The following is a 15,151-nucleotide window of genomic DNA, read 5'->3' as shown; positions in this document are numbered from 1 at the left end:
GTTAGTATAAATATATATTACTTTTACATGGTCACCATTTGTTATTTGACTATTAAATGAGTCCTCTGATACTACTGTTCATGATGAATTTAATATGAAGGCGTTAGTTTTTGATGCAAGCTGTACAATTCTAAGTACGATTTTCTCTATTTATTGGCTAGCTTTACAAGGTAATTCACTTCCGTTTCAGATTTATTTGAAATCGTTAGTGTCTGCTACATTGCGTTTTGAAATTGTAAGCTTTCAATTATTCAGATGAATGTTTATGCTTACATTATGTGTTTATGCTGATGAAGGATAAAGGTTTCCTTCTAATTTTCCAATTTATTGCGTGATACTGTCGCTGTTAGTCTACCGATCAGTTCTATTTACATGTTCATTTGATCTTAGCGACAAGGTGACTAAGGCAATATAAGGTAACAGATGCTTCTTTGTCGAATGCGTATACCGAACAAAGGAGGTTACTGTAATAATATGCAATAGGTAAAACTACGGAATGAGAGAAGCTTCCTTGTCAGACTGAATTTTCTCGCCACAGAAAATTCATGCTTTTTCCTAGTCATACATGTAAGATCTCGACGCTGATATTTATGTTGTGGGTGTCCAGGTCTTACAGCCTAACTAACGGCGTTGAGTAGCGTGTTTTGATGTCGACTAACATCGTTACGAAAGTCAGTTTTTTCGGAATATTTCACACAGCTGACAACGAAAATAACGACACTTTTCTGCAAAGTGAAGTCGTAATGTTTTAGTCGGACTTTACTTACTCTGATGTCTTTTCTCTAATAAATTCAAATTCTCACAAGGAATGGACCTGTTTTCAAGTTTCATTGGCCTACATTTCAGTTGGCTGGAAAGCGACGAAAGCCAGGAATGCCGAGATTGCGTTAAGTTGAAATATTATTCTTTAACGAAACGAATCAAAATATATTATGCCTATTGGTTCGTTTTATTCAAGAAACATATCCCCAACATGAACCTACTTGAACTTACTTCGGCATACCGTGACTACTGTCGCTTTGCAACAAATTCAAATGTAAACAGAACGTGAAAATGCGTTCATTTGCTAGTATCATATTTTCATTCTGCCAGGATAAAAACAGCACAGTTAAAGTATATTAATTACACGTAAATTAGTGGAAGAGTGTCGATATAGGCTGCCAACTGGGTGAGATGTTCCTGAAACTTTGACTACTCATTCCAATGTCAACGACATTGGAACACGCTATACAAGGCCGTTATTTGGATAGTAAGACATTGCACTGAAACAAAAACATGTGCTATGTCTTAAATTGTAGGACTATCTTATTCCTTAAATGGAGTGGTGAATTCCCCCACCTCCTTTTTCAATTCTAGAAAAGACCCCGATAATTAATGTTTATAGTGGCTGCTGGATGCTACTAAAGTGCAGTCATTGATTGCATATGTGTTTACATTTTCATATGAAACTATTTGATCCACAGAATGAGTTGGTTTATACATATTGCATAAATAAATGCTGTTTTATGTCTTCAGTTTAAATGTTATGAAACACATGAGATACTATATGTCTTTTGTGATCCTTGGCAAGCAACTGCTTGAAATTGTTTTATGAGTTTTGAATCTTGGTCACATACAAATTGGCAACAGATATATATTGTGGTGCATATCATATATTACAACCTCAGAATAATGATACGTATCTCATTGCAGTATCAAAGGCTAAAATTTATCATCAAATCTTTTCTTTTATTTCTACCACATCTTTAAACGAGAGAATTCAGAAAATTTAGACTCTACATCTGTATTTTCTCTAGGTATGTTGTGGTTTTGAAGGAATGTTGAGTTAACATTTTCTATCATCAGTATTATTATGTTCTTATCTGTAAGAGTACATTTCTTGATTGTTCTATGGATACAGACTCCTTTTCATCTTATCCATATGTTGGAGCCACTCAAAATGTTGCTGAAAAAACTACCCTATACTATTGCATGAATTAAAAGAAAAAATACTGATATTTAGTCTTTTGTTTTTCTTTGCAGGTTTCATCAAAGCAGTTGATATGTGACAGTAAGAACAAATGAAAGTGATGTTTCAATTCTTGCCTATACATTATGGATGTAAAAAATTTGGTGAAGAAGATATTGGATTTTGAGGAAAATTGCACTTGCATATCCTTTATGCACATATTTTTGTATATTACAGGCTACATTAGGTGTTTTTCCTCAATGAAAGTCCCAATGGAGTCATAATGCTCATTGTTTAGCATGGTAGAAAAAAATTGTTGGGACCAAAGCCTTATTTTACTGCATTTCTGGGAGTTAACCCTTTACCTCATACAAGCGTCTTTGAACGCCTCTACTCCATTCGCATGGAAGTGCCTTTTGATGCCTCTACAAGATTCGCATAGAAGCGCCCTTTGACACCTGCTGTAAACATCAGCCATTTTGAGCTAGTTTTCGTAGCGCCACCTTCGGTGAAAACCCCCCTATTACATACTACATTCATTTCTGCGAATGACAATTACGTCAGATCACGTGGTCGCTATTCATGCACTGGTCGATATCTGCTATTTAAAGTAACTGGGTCATAATCTCCAGTCTCCAAAATGGCAGCCGCGGATTTCATTCAGTACGTACGAAGTTTTCATGCTTAGAATAACAACCACGAAAGATTCAATAAATTAGGTAAAGTCTCTGGTATTGATGTAGGCAGCAATTAGTTTTTATAAATTATCAAATTCAGATGACTTAGTGATATAGACGCACACGAAAACCTTGTAAATTTAGAGTATCGGAAATGGCAGCTATGGTTGGTCACGCGGCCTCACGGACATGACGGTGAATGAGTTCTCTCAAGATTTTGAAGCACATAAAAAAATTCTTCTGTGGAAAATAATTACACAGCTATAACAATCGGACATTACTCTTAAATTTTTCCACATATAATGTATGTGTACCAAAAATGTAAAATGGTTAAAATTGTTGTTAAACGTAACATACACTAAATTGCTTAACAGTTCACAGGCAGGATTTCATTCAGTACTTACGAAGTTTTCACGATTAGAATCACAACCACGAAAGATTCAATAACTTAGGTAACGGCTCTGATATTTATGTAAGCAGCAATTAGTTTTTATTATCAAATTCAGATGACTTAGTGATGTAGATGCAGACGAAAAACATCTAAATTTCGAGTATGGGAAATGGCAGCTACGGTCAGTCACGCGGCCTCACTGACATGACGGTGAATGAGTTCTCTCTCGATTTTAAAGCACATAAAATATTCTTCCGTGAAAAATAAGTACACAGCTATAACAATCGGACTTTACTCTTCAATTTTTCCACATATAATAGATGTCTACCTAAAACGTAAAATGGTTAAAACTGCTGTTAAACGTAACACCACTACATTGCTTAACAATTCACAGGCATGCCTATGCGGATGCGGTCTGCTAGGTAACAGGTGTTCTATTTATAGCGTGCTGCACTTTGTCACTATGCTCTATGAGGTAAAGGGTTAAGGACCCTTCCTTTGAGGTTAGAGAATACCCTGGTTCATCAAGAGTGAAAAACAAAAATAAAGAGAAATATCAGATTATGAACATTCAAGGATATACAACTAAAATTCATTTCAATATGTTGATATATGCAATGCGATTTAGTTGAAACAAATGTCAACATTATATTTAAATACTTGAATTCAGCTATATACCTTTGATTTAAGAAGAAGGTATGTTCATAAGATATATATTAGATGCTTATCAGTTCAGATAGTTTGCATGAACTACACGATGGAATACATTTTTTTCTTAACCTTTTCGCAATATTTTTGGTAAAATACTCAAGCCATAAAACTTTCATATCATCATTCTGTTACATATTTTAAGTCCTTAACAGTGTCTATTGTGTAGAAGGTACAACTGAAGTAAATGGCCAGAAATGTCAGCGTTTTGTTTGTCTCATCACAAGACAGGGAGATTATGCGTAAGTACTTCTAAAAAACCAAAGTTTTATTTAAAAATACATAAATAAAATATTTTTCTTATATTTTTATAACCTTGTATCTTAAGTGACTCAAGAAATTGCAAAAATTTTATGTCACAAACATGCTGAATGGACTGGATTTTGGAAAATTTATTGATAATTGAAGATAACGATTTATATTATGTTGTTGAAATGTGATTTGGTACCAAGTGACTAATGAATTAGAGAATGGACTTTCTACCAGTACTTTATGAACCTTTAAAAATATATTGATTATGCAAATCAGTAAGTGAGTTTTTGCTTATTTTGCTTTAAAAGTGCCAAAGGCATGCAGTTCTGTATTTAAATAGTTTGTTAAAGATGAATCTTCAAAAGCTTTATCTTTGAAATTTTTTGAATGTTTTTTACTTGTTACAGAGTTTGTATTTTGTCAAGTGTGAGAACTCCATGTCTGCACTCAGATGATCTAAGTATTGAGACTGTTCTTCCAGTTGATGAAAACTTGAAGACTAAATTAGGTATGTATTTAATTTTCAATGTGAATTGATTATCAAGACAGATTTTTTAATAGTTTGACTATTGATTCAGTCAACAGTTGGTAGTCTTTGGCATTTGAAAAATAATCTTAAAATTTAAGTGAATATTTCCCATTCAGTTACTTAAGATTGATTTTGATGATTTTTATTATATTGCTATCTTGGAACATTGTTGGATTTGAATGGTATTAATGCACTATACCTTTTAAAGGACTTCATTTATTGAAACCAAATTTGGTGTATAATTTATAATAAAGAAAACCAGCGTCAGGTTCTATTTTGATAATTGTCTTTTGAAATTTTAGAACGTTATGACCTAATTTGAGTTAGAAAATTGCTCTGACATTATGGAATTTGTTTCCAGCTGAGAACTTTTGATTGACATTTTATATTTGTCAGACTTTATAAGAAGTTGATTTTGACTTTCACCATTTTCTGTTCCAGTTTTGCTAAGTTATAGCCCATGTTTAACTTACAAAATTGCTATTGCATGTTGAATTTTGTTAATAAATGATAAATTCAGAGGGATTACATTAACTGAAACCAAGGTTAGTATTTGGCTTATTATCAAGTTTTTTACCTTTACCACTTAAATATAGTCGAGTCTAAGATTCAGCCAATGTGGGCATGTGAGAAAGCCTGCCAGTAGCTTCTCGTGGGTCGGTGGTACTTTCCGGGGTTTTCCGGGTTCTTCCTCCACCATTAATACTGGCCGCCATGTATAGCCTATCGTGCTGAAAAATGGCGTTAAACCCCACAACAACAACAACAACAACAACGTAAATATAGCATAAGTGTTGCTAAATGCCAATTTTAGTAACATCATACTAACATTCATATTTATTTTCATATTATTTGGCAACAGTGCAGATAAGAAAAAGTAATCTGTAGTTTCTGCTTATACATTTTGTCCCACATAAATTTCATCTGGAGTATCTATTTTGCTATCATTTAGCATTTCCCAACATGGGTTAGTATGAATTTTCAAACAAATAGAGGCATGGAATTGGCAGAGACTATTATAATCATTGTTTTTTTTATACCCCCACCACACTCATTTGAGGGATCATAAAGAGCTGCCATGTCCATCCGTGCAGGTTTGGCAGTGCAGCATAGGCCCAGTCAACCATTCTCTATTGTTGTAAGGGGCTATAAAATGTAGGTAACCTCTATGATGTGGATATTTTCTTTTTTATTTGGAGGTTTTAGTCTTCCTGTGAACTTTGGCATGGTGTTTGACCTTGCCATATGTGGCCTAATAGCTTTTGCTCAGCACTATATACTCTGGATTGTGCTGATGTACTGTTAAACTGTATGCACACACACACACACAGACAGACACACATGTACACACATACACACACTATTTCATCCATACATAATAGCTTAATTGCCACTGAATAACATTTGAAGGTCTTTATGGATTGTAACCAGATTTGGCATGAGGCTTTGGCATTAGGAAGAACATAGTCAAGTTAGCATAATCTGCAGTTTGCAACAAAATTTCAGGGTTTGTAGGGTCTTTGAAGGCAGGGATCGTCCTGGGCTTCGCCAATGTCGCAAATTGTGATTTTTTTTCCTTACTGGCGACAAAAATATCCCATCTGGCGATTTTTTTGGCGACAGACTTTTTGGTTATTTAATTTGTACATACAATCATGGATTTTGACTGGATAAATTAAAAGGGAGAACGAAAGGAAGCCACAAACTTGACTAAGCAATGCATTGGAATCAATCTGTTACACAAACGATCCTTTGTTCGTATTGACAACCCCATCTTTACAGTGCATTGTTACATCATAATCTGCTTATGCTGACATCTGGGCTGTGTACTGTATGCTGTGATACAGTCAATCATGCTACCGAACTATACCTACAACTGACCGACTTCTGAAGATGTGAATAGAACAGATACAATTAATTGAATGGCTAATCCTTCTGTTGTTGTCTTTTTTTTTTTTTTTTTTTACATATACCAATACAATAGTTTTGCTTAACCTTCATAGAAAACTGATAACCTTTGAAGTACCGACTACTGCGTATAAATACAAAGCAAATGGAAAAAATCTCAATCACAGTTATATCTGTCGCCAGTGCAGCATTTTACTCATTGATCTTTTCCTTTTGCCATCAATCCGTGTTATGGCTGCAGAGACTTAAACTCCGCAACAAGAAATAGCAAAAAAAAAAAAAAAAAACAGATTTGCATAATTAATAATAATTATTTATTTCTCAAAATACAGGAGTGAAAGAATCCCTAAATAGGGTGTGAATTTATGCTTATATATACGGTCCAATATTGCCAGGTGTTGACTCATGTAAGTTTCATTCGTGGGAATGGAGATCCTAGTTTGCTTGTCGAGAAAATTTATACAGCATTCAGTGATCATTCTTGGGATTTAGGAAGCAATTCACTTCAAGCTTTGTGAAGCTAGCCTTGGGGGGGGGGCTGCCGAGAGACTACTGGTGTCACCTGTCAGCACTGTAGACTGTGAACATGGATTCAGTAAGATGAACCTCATAAAAACTGACATCAGAAATAAACTCTGCATCTCATCTCTCGAGAATTTAATGAGAATCAGCATGTACAGATGTGAAAAATTAGACTTTGAAACTGCATTCAACAAGTTGGCAGCCCTAAAATTGCGACGGATCTTCATATAACACTTTGTAACATTTTGTTAATGCTTATTGTAATTAGAGTATTAACTAACCCATCTTTTGTAATTTTCATTGCCTGTTACATTAATAGACTAAATTAACACTTCAAAACATGTACACTACTTGTTCTGGCGACACTTTTTAAAATTGGCGACAAAATATTGAGGTTGGCGATTTTTTTGGCGACAGCTTTTTAAAAGCCAGGACCATCCCTGGAAGGTCTTTGAGAGTTTGGGGAAAATGAGGTAGCATTTTCACGGTCTTGAAAGTTCAGAATAATCGAGCAGATTACCCTAAGGTCTTTAAAAGTATTTGAAAATTGAAATAAGCCCCCAAAAATTGATTTCTTTCCATAATCACAAATAAAATTGTCCAAGGTTGTTAGATTTGGATGTATGGTCTGACTACACCAACCCGTTTATTTGTACTCCCCTACCAATTTCAATAATAGAAGCCTTTAATGTGATAAATAGTGCAAGGAACTTAGTCAATTCATTCATTGATTTATAATTTATAATGTGACTGTGAGCAGAGCGGCCCTAACACCGTCATCATCTCTGCATTTTATGCTTAACGGAAGTTTTCATTATAATAGACGGACATGCTTGAGATCCATTTCCAGTTCCTGAACAAGTCCATTTTCAGCAAAGGGGTGTGTGCATGACTACAGCTGTACATACATATGTCATCTGCTTCTGATATTTACAGTGTAGAATCACACAAAGAAAAAGAATGACAACAACAAATTTGCCTTTCGTGTGGATTTAACAAGCAGTTTAATTTCTATGTTCATGTGTGCAAAGGGATATAATTCCAAACTCAACATTATGGTAGTTTGTGAAATTATCTGGCAGTTAACCGAATAGGATGAACTACGTCATTACGTTGTCTGATGGAAATAAAGTAGCCCATAGTGTACGCAACATGGACCCATGTTAGAATGGAAAGTCCATTAAGCATGAAAGGTGCAGGGGATGCCAGTATTAGTGCCATTCTGTTTACAGTCAGGTTATAAATTATAAATCAGTGATTCAATTGACTTAATACTGTGAACTTTTTATTATATTAAACATATTCATTATTGAAATCGGTAAGGGGGTACAAAAAAACTGGGCTGTATAGTCAGACTCTAATCGAGTTTTCCTGGTTTCTTTCTTTTGATGACCCATTCAGTTTCATTGCTACTGCAATAACAAATGAGCATTTGTTTGACCATCCAAAGTCGGCTTTGGCGGCGACTTCAATAACTCATGCACTCTTCATCAAAGCAAGCTGGCTACACCCTTCATCAAAGGAAGTCTGCACCATAACTATTTTCAGGACGTTTTTTTCTGTTTTCTAATTTCATGGTGTTTGTTTTTCATTATCATATCATTATGTATGTTTTTAGGTGTTATCTAATGTTGTAGGGGTCCTGAGTGGTCTAAAGCGATCTCTGTTACGGATCACTGCCATCTCACCTCTGTCTACGTGGGTTCGAGTCTAGGATTTGGCCAATGTGGGTATGTGAGAAAGCTTGCCAGTAGCTTCTCATGTGTCTGTGGTTCTTCCCAGGGTTTTCCTGGTTCTTCCTCCACCATTAATACTGGCCGCCATGCATAGCCTATCTTGTGCTGAAAAATGGCGTTAAACCCCACAACAACAACAATCTAATGTAAAAATCGCTTAGAGCTTCTAAAGATTAGTCGCTTTACAAAGTCCTCATTATTATTATTATTATTATTATTATCATCACAAATAAAATTGCCTAAGGATGTTAGATTCGGATGTAGTCAGTTTTCCTGCCTTCTTTTTTTTGATGAATGGTTCATTTTGATTGGACAAGTCCATCAGCTTTGGCCAGTCAAAATGTTCATTTCACTAATTCGTGATTTTGTTTTTGCAAGACTGTTTAGCCAATTAAATTTTGGTTACATTGAACAAGTGCTCACTCTGTGTAGAAAGTGCACGAAAGTAACACGTCAAAGATTCAAAATTTGTTCGGTCAATTTACATCTTCAGTTTTGTTTCACCTTGTATTTAAAAATGACAGGTCTTTGCTCTTTTAACAATATCTGGCTTGAACAAGAGAAATACAAGGAATGGCTGAAAATGGATAAAACATCAAAACTCTGTAGGGTTCTCAGAATTATGTGTGAGGCAGGAAGAGAAGAAGAGTCCCAATCTGATTTAATATTGACTCAGTATGGAAAATTAGTGGATGAAGTTATCCAATCTGAAAATCATCACTTGAAATGCTTCAGTAGAACAGATAACAGCCTTGATGAAGTGTTTTATTCCGTCCTTTCCAAAAGAAAGGAATATGTTGAACTTTGGAATGTCCTCCAGAAAGTGTTGTTGTCACATGGGCAGGCAACAGTGGAGAGAGAATTTTCTGTCAACAAACATGTATCTGTTGAGAACCTCAGCAGAGAAAGCCTCAGAGCTCACAGGCTAATTATTGACACAATGAGAAAAGCATATAGACCTTTGGAAATCATCATTAGCAATGAAATGATGATATATGCCTCCTCAACAAGACATAAGTACCATGCCTATCTGGATAAGAAGAAAGCAGAGGAGGAGCATGAGGAGAAAATAGAACAGGAAAGAAACAGGAATTAGCCATGGATGAAATTGAAGAACTTAAAGCCAAAGAGCTGCATCTTGAAGCTGACATTGTCAGCCTACATGCTTCCTCTGTTCAGAAGGCAGAAGAAGCAGAGTGAAAAGGACTCATTGTGCTTGTCACAGAGTCAAATGCTCTTAGGAGAAGAGCAGAGGAAAAGATGACAGTGGTGGCTTCTCTTTCCAAAATGATTGAAGAGAAAAAACAGCAACTATAATAATGCATTTAAAGCAGTGCTCATGTCTGTTTAGAGAACAATTTATTTTGTATTAGATCTGATGCATAAGTTATATATTTCTGAATTAACAATGAATGTTGACCTATCTTCCAGATCATTAAAAAGCAATTTTAGGAAATTAATTATAGTTTGAATTTCATCATTAAACAATACAGTATTGTAGTATTTTGCATTCGTGTTTTCTCATATAACCTGTGTACAAAATGTTAGCAAAAATAGGTCTCTGAAATCTATGCTTGTGGTTTTTGAAAGTTTGGGAAAAGTCTTTGAATTTATCATTCAGAATTCAGTATGAACCCTGAATTTGAATGAGTTAACTCCTGTTTTAGGATTAGAACTTAGCCTTTGCACATCAAACAAATCTTTTTTTCATTGGAACCTTAATTTTGTAATACATCTGACAAGAACATATCTAGGATTTGCTTGCATTTCATTCTTGTCTGTGTACTTGTGTATTCATTACCATATTGATGCTAATAAATGAATGTACAATTTAATGCTATTGCAGAACCAGCGACGAATGACAAGCCTGATAGTAAAAGTAAGTATTTTGGTAGAGTTAAATTATTTTCTTGCAGTCATATTTAACTGCCAGCATTCAGATTTCCATTAAGCTAAAATATTCTTATTGACGTTATTCCATCTACAAATTTCACAATAAATTAAAACATCTTGACCTTTTTGTCTTCTCTGATACATTACCCAATAATTTATTTTACTTCTGCTAACTTCCAAATCATGACTGCCTGTAAAGGAAAAAGATGGAAGAAGTGTCCCTTTCAACATAAAACAGTCTTTGTCATTAATATAGAAGCTAGCATGTAGTATCCATGGGAAGTTTCTTCTGAAGCATACATACAACCTCCCACTTACTTGATATATCTGTAGCACTTTTAATACTTAGTGTCTGCAGGTTAAGATTTGTGTTTTGGTAGGCATCATATCCTGTCTTAATGGTAGTTCCCAGATTATTGTTACATACTTGAATCACAAGACAATTGTATAGTCTTCTTGTTGGCAAATTTTTATTTTCCCATGCTTGCCTTAATGTTATATGCATTAAAGTTTAGCCACAGAATATTGGTGTCAAAATTTTCTGATTTCTTTTGTAATTGTCACTGAGTTACCATTCACCTACACACACACACACACACATATGCCCCGTTTTTATTTCCTGTTTAGAGATCTTTGCCATGTCTGTCATCAGTAACATCATCACCATCCTGGATAATATATTATGTTGATCTTTCATATTATGAGGTACTCACTATTATAATTGTTCTCACAATTTTGATAGGATAGCTTATCGTTCTGTGTTCCACAGCTTCTTTTTCTGTTTAGTACCTCAGTTGTAATGCCCCTTGTCATAGTGGGATAATTATGCCCAGCAGTAAGTAATTTTGTGTAATTGAGTTAAATTTGTACTACCTTTTATGTTTTTGCTTAAGTTTATTACTGAAGACAGCAAGTCAACTAATATCTGGGGAAAGTAACTCTGTATTTTCATCAAGAGTTACTTCCAATGCATACCATTTTCTTGCACCACCACAACTGATAGAGGCATATACTGACTGTTAGCCTTGACCATCCATTTGACCATCTCACTGTGTTTAAATTTTGCATTTGAGTTATTTCAGGTACATTGATTTTTCCATGATCACATTTTTAGTTTGTCATATTCTGTATAGATATCTTTGTCATAGGGCTGGATTTGTTGTAGTTTTCAGAGGTAAATTCTCTAAATAAAAGTAATCAATTAATAGTCTCAGAGAATTGATTTTGCAGGGAAATAGTCCCATTTTGGTACATTTAGGATGACCCAGGGAACCAACAAAGTGGATCATATACATCTCAATATTTACTTTTGGTATTTTTTTCTCTCATTATTGTCTGTAAAATTTTATACATTTGATAATTTATGTGGATGTACAGTTATTTATAGGTTAGAAGTCCATATTTTCTCAATTTATCCCTGTTAAATGCAAACAATTGTTTCGTTGTTAAAGTATGAATGTTCTTTATAAATATTTAATTTCTAATTTAATTTTAATTTCTAGGGATTGATGATGTACCCAAACTCAGAATGTACAACACATTACAGACAATACGTATTGCTATTATTATTATTAGTTATGTCATTACCATACTAATCAGGTTTCAAAATTGATGCTAACAAGATAGCATTTTGCTAGTTCAAATTCTGATATACAAGCAAATTGCTACTTTATAAAAAAACTGGACAATAATTTTCTTGCTTTTTATATTTGCATTCAAATTTCAGTTCTATTCAATGTAAATCACTTTATCTGACATCATTTATACTCCAGTAACAATAAATTTACAGTATGCATGTGGTGGCAAACAATCCATTGTTATCAACATAGGTAATTTTTCTGGAAGATTCCAAGCCTCACTTTAACACACAACCATATCAATGTTCAAAACTTGAGATAAAATCCTACAGATGTCTCACAGAAATAGCTTTGCTGGTCCTTATGCCATATCAAGAGATTGCAGTCAGTCGATGAGGTATTCTAAAGAGCAGTCACTTAGCTACAGAAGATAGACATTGGCAGCAAAATGACCATCATTAGATGATTCACAAATATTTTTTTTATCGTGCATATGCATTTCTGGAGGCAAGCAGCATTAGTAAGTGTTACCATTTGCTATAGTTCTGTCTCACTATCTTCTTGACCTGTACCTCATCGCTATTTTTGGGTTTTTTTTATTCACTAATGAATACTCTTGATGCACTATGATCAATGACACTGTTAAAGGGTCTGCATTGTTACTGCACAGAACCATTTGTTGTTAATTGTTTTAGAACCATTTATTGTTAATTGTTTTAGAACCACTTATTGTTAATTGTTTTAGAACCACTTATTGTTAATTGTTTTAGAACCAGTTATTGTTATTGAGTTTCAAATACGGGCAGTATGAATTTTAAGCAGTAGATTGAACTATTAGCTCAGAAAGCAAGATACCTTTTGAATGGGCAACTAAAAAACCTAATGCATAGAATTAACAATAATTAACAGTTGTGATATAACTGGTTCAAGCAACTGGTACAGACCTGCATTGATTGACTTAGATTTCATAATAGAAGTAAATTTCTGTTTTTAAAACTTTAATACATGTTAATTATTTGTCTAGGTATTGTTTAATTAAAATCTCAACTTCTTTTTTTTTTCTCCATTAAAATTTACTCTGTTCATAAATTTACTGTCTTTAACAATAATTTTATGTAGCTGAAATGATGTTCAATTCCTGTACATATATAACAATGAATACATTGATAAAACATTATTTAGTTGGGAGCAATTGCACCCAAGCATCTGGCAATAATTGTTGGATTTCAGATGCTACCCAAGAGAGACACTTTAAACATAATTTAACTGAATCATACTTAAAGGATGGGAACAAAAATACAATGTTCTCCTGCCCTTCCCAAATTTGTTAAATTCAAGTCTTTTTTATCCAGTTTATAAGAAAGTTTTTTTTAAAAAAATTAGAATTGTCATGGAAGCTGAGTATAATAATAATAATAATAATAATAATAATAGTAATAATGACATCAAGAACAACAGCAATAATAATAATGACAATAATATCAACAACAACAATAATACATGTATTATTTATGCATCCTGTAATAATAGAAATATAACAGCTAAGACCAGTAACACTACTAGATAATGCTCAATGATGATGATGATGACTTCTTAATAACATTTATCATGTGATTGAATAGAAAGTCATATTTAATAAGTAAATTAAGAAATAATGGTTCAAAACAATTTAATTCCAGATGCAGGTGCTCCTCATGATATAACTGCAGTGAGTCCATCAGAAGATGAGTCAGTCAAAAGCACTTTAGGGAATATAGATAAAAAAGGGTTGAAAGAAGGACCAGTCAAATCAAGCATCATTAGTAATGTTCACAAAAGATATAACAGAAGTGAGCTGCTGATTTGAAAATAAACTGATTTACCATTGAAGTAATCAGTAAGTCGGTGTCACTAATGTTCTTCAGCGTGTAACACTTTTTGCACAGAGGCAGAAGTATTTAAAAAGGAGCAACTAACATTAAAAAAAGAATCCGTAAAAGATCATATGAAAAATGAGAATTGCATAAAGGTTGCTGAGGCAAAGACTACAAGAGAGAGAGCAGAGAGAAATGAGCTGTCCTGTGGAAAAAAGTGTGAAGAAGAAGGATATTTATTCAAGAATGGAAAAATTATTTACAAGTTCTCTCTGTCCATAGAAGAAAGACCATTTACTGTCTTTGCAAGTCTGATGGAATGCAGGAAATTAATGGTTTCAAACTTGATGAAATCTTCACAACTGATAAGTTATCCAGAATATTTACGGAGCACATTACAGAAGTGAAATCGGATGAATTAAATGAGCACCTGCACACCAGTCACTTTTTCTCAGTGTTATATGAGTACAGCATGGACACAAGTGCTGGTGAGCAGGAGATGATCTGTCATAGTAATACAGGATGGTTATCCATGCTTTAGGTATTATTCTTTAGTAGAATTGTAGTGTACAGATGCAAAGAGAGTAATGTAAATGCTTTAGATGATGGATTCAGCCAGTTTGGATTTCAGTGTCAAGAATGTGAAAATAGAACTTTAGGCTTCGGAGCCAGTGGTGCCTCAGTGATAATGGAAAGACAGAAGAATGGCAAAATTTTATACAAATGATAAGGAATCTTTAATTGAAATCACCTGTTTTGCCCATGAGTTATTGTAGCTGTTAAATATTCAGTGAAAAATGCATTCTATTGCACAGTTATAGATACACTTATATGAGTAAATTATTTCTATACATGGTCACCAAAAATAAGGCAACTTGCAGAAGTGGCAGAAATATTGCATAAAGAATTTTTAAGGAATTTAAAAGCTCAAGAATCCAGATTAATTGACCACAAAGTTAGAGCAATTAAAAGATTAAATATAATTTGTCTTATCAAGAAGACGACAGTTAAGAAGCAAAGAGGGTACCTAGAGAAAATGAATCATTATAAATTGCTTGGTATCTTCATTTCATGTTAGATATCTTAAATTAGGTTTCAAAGCTCACTTCATTACTTCAGAGAGATGATAATTTGATTATTCAGGTCATTAAGAAACT

General features: G+C 33.9%; 1 protein-coding gene across 1 annotated transcript in view; it reads left to right on the top strand.

Moving 5' to 3' along the window:
* Window positions 1-187: 187 nt before the first annotated feature.
* The window catches only part of LOC149786276 (inositol polyphosphate 5-phosphatase OCRL-like), a 254,292-nt gene continuing 239,328 nt past the window's right edge, over window positions 188-15,151 (top strand). The window contains exons 1-5 of the mRNA XM_089976660.1: window positions 188-235; window positions 2,023-2,151; window positions 3,887-3,966; window positions 4,384-4,484; window positions 10,518-10,550. Of these exons, the coding sequence (XP_089832786.1) occupies window positions 2,095-2,151; window positions 3,887-3,966; window positions 4,384-4,484; window positions 10,518-10,550 (271 nt within the window). The 5' untranslated portion in view covers window positions 188-235; window positions 2,023-2,094. The remainder of the gene's footprint in view (window positions 236-2,022; window positions 2,152-3,886; window positions 3,967-4,383; window positions 4,485-10,517; window positions 10,551-15,151) is intronic.

Source organism: Sinohyriopsis cumingii, chromosome 12 (genome assembly GCF_028554795.1).
Source record: "Sinohyriopsis cumingii isolate HCF-2022 chromosome 12, ASM2855479v2, whole genome shotgun sequence".
Lineage (NCBI taxonomy): Eukaryota > Metazoa > Mollusca > Bivalvia > Unionida > Unionidae > Sinohyriopsis > Sinohyriopsis cumingii.
The sequence above is the reverse complement of the archived record's forward strand: the minus strand, read 5'-3'. Positions and strand labels throughout refer to the sequence as shown.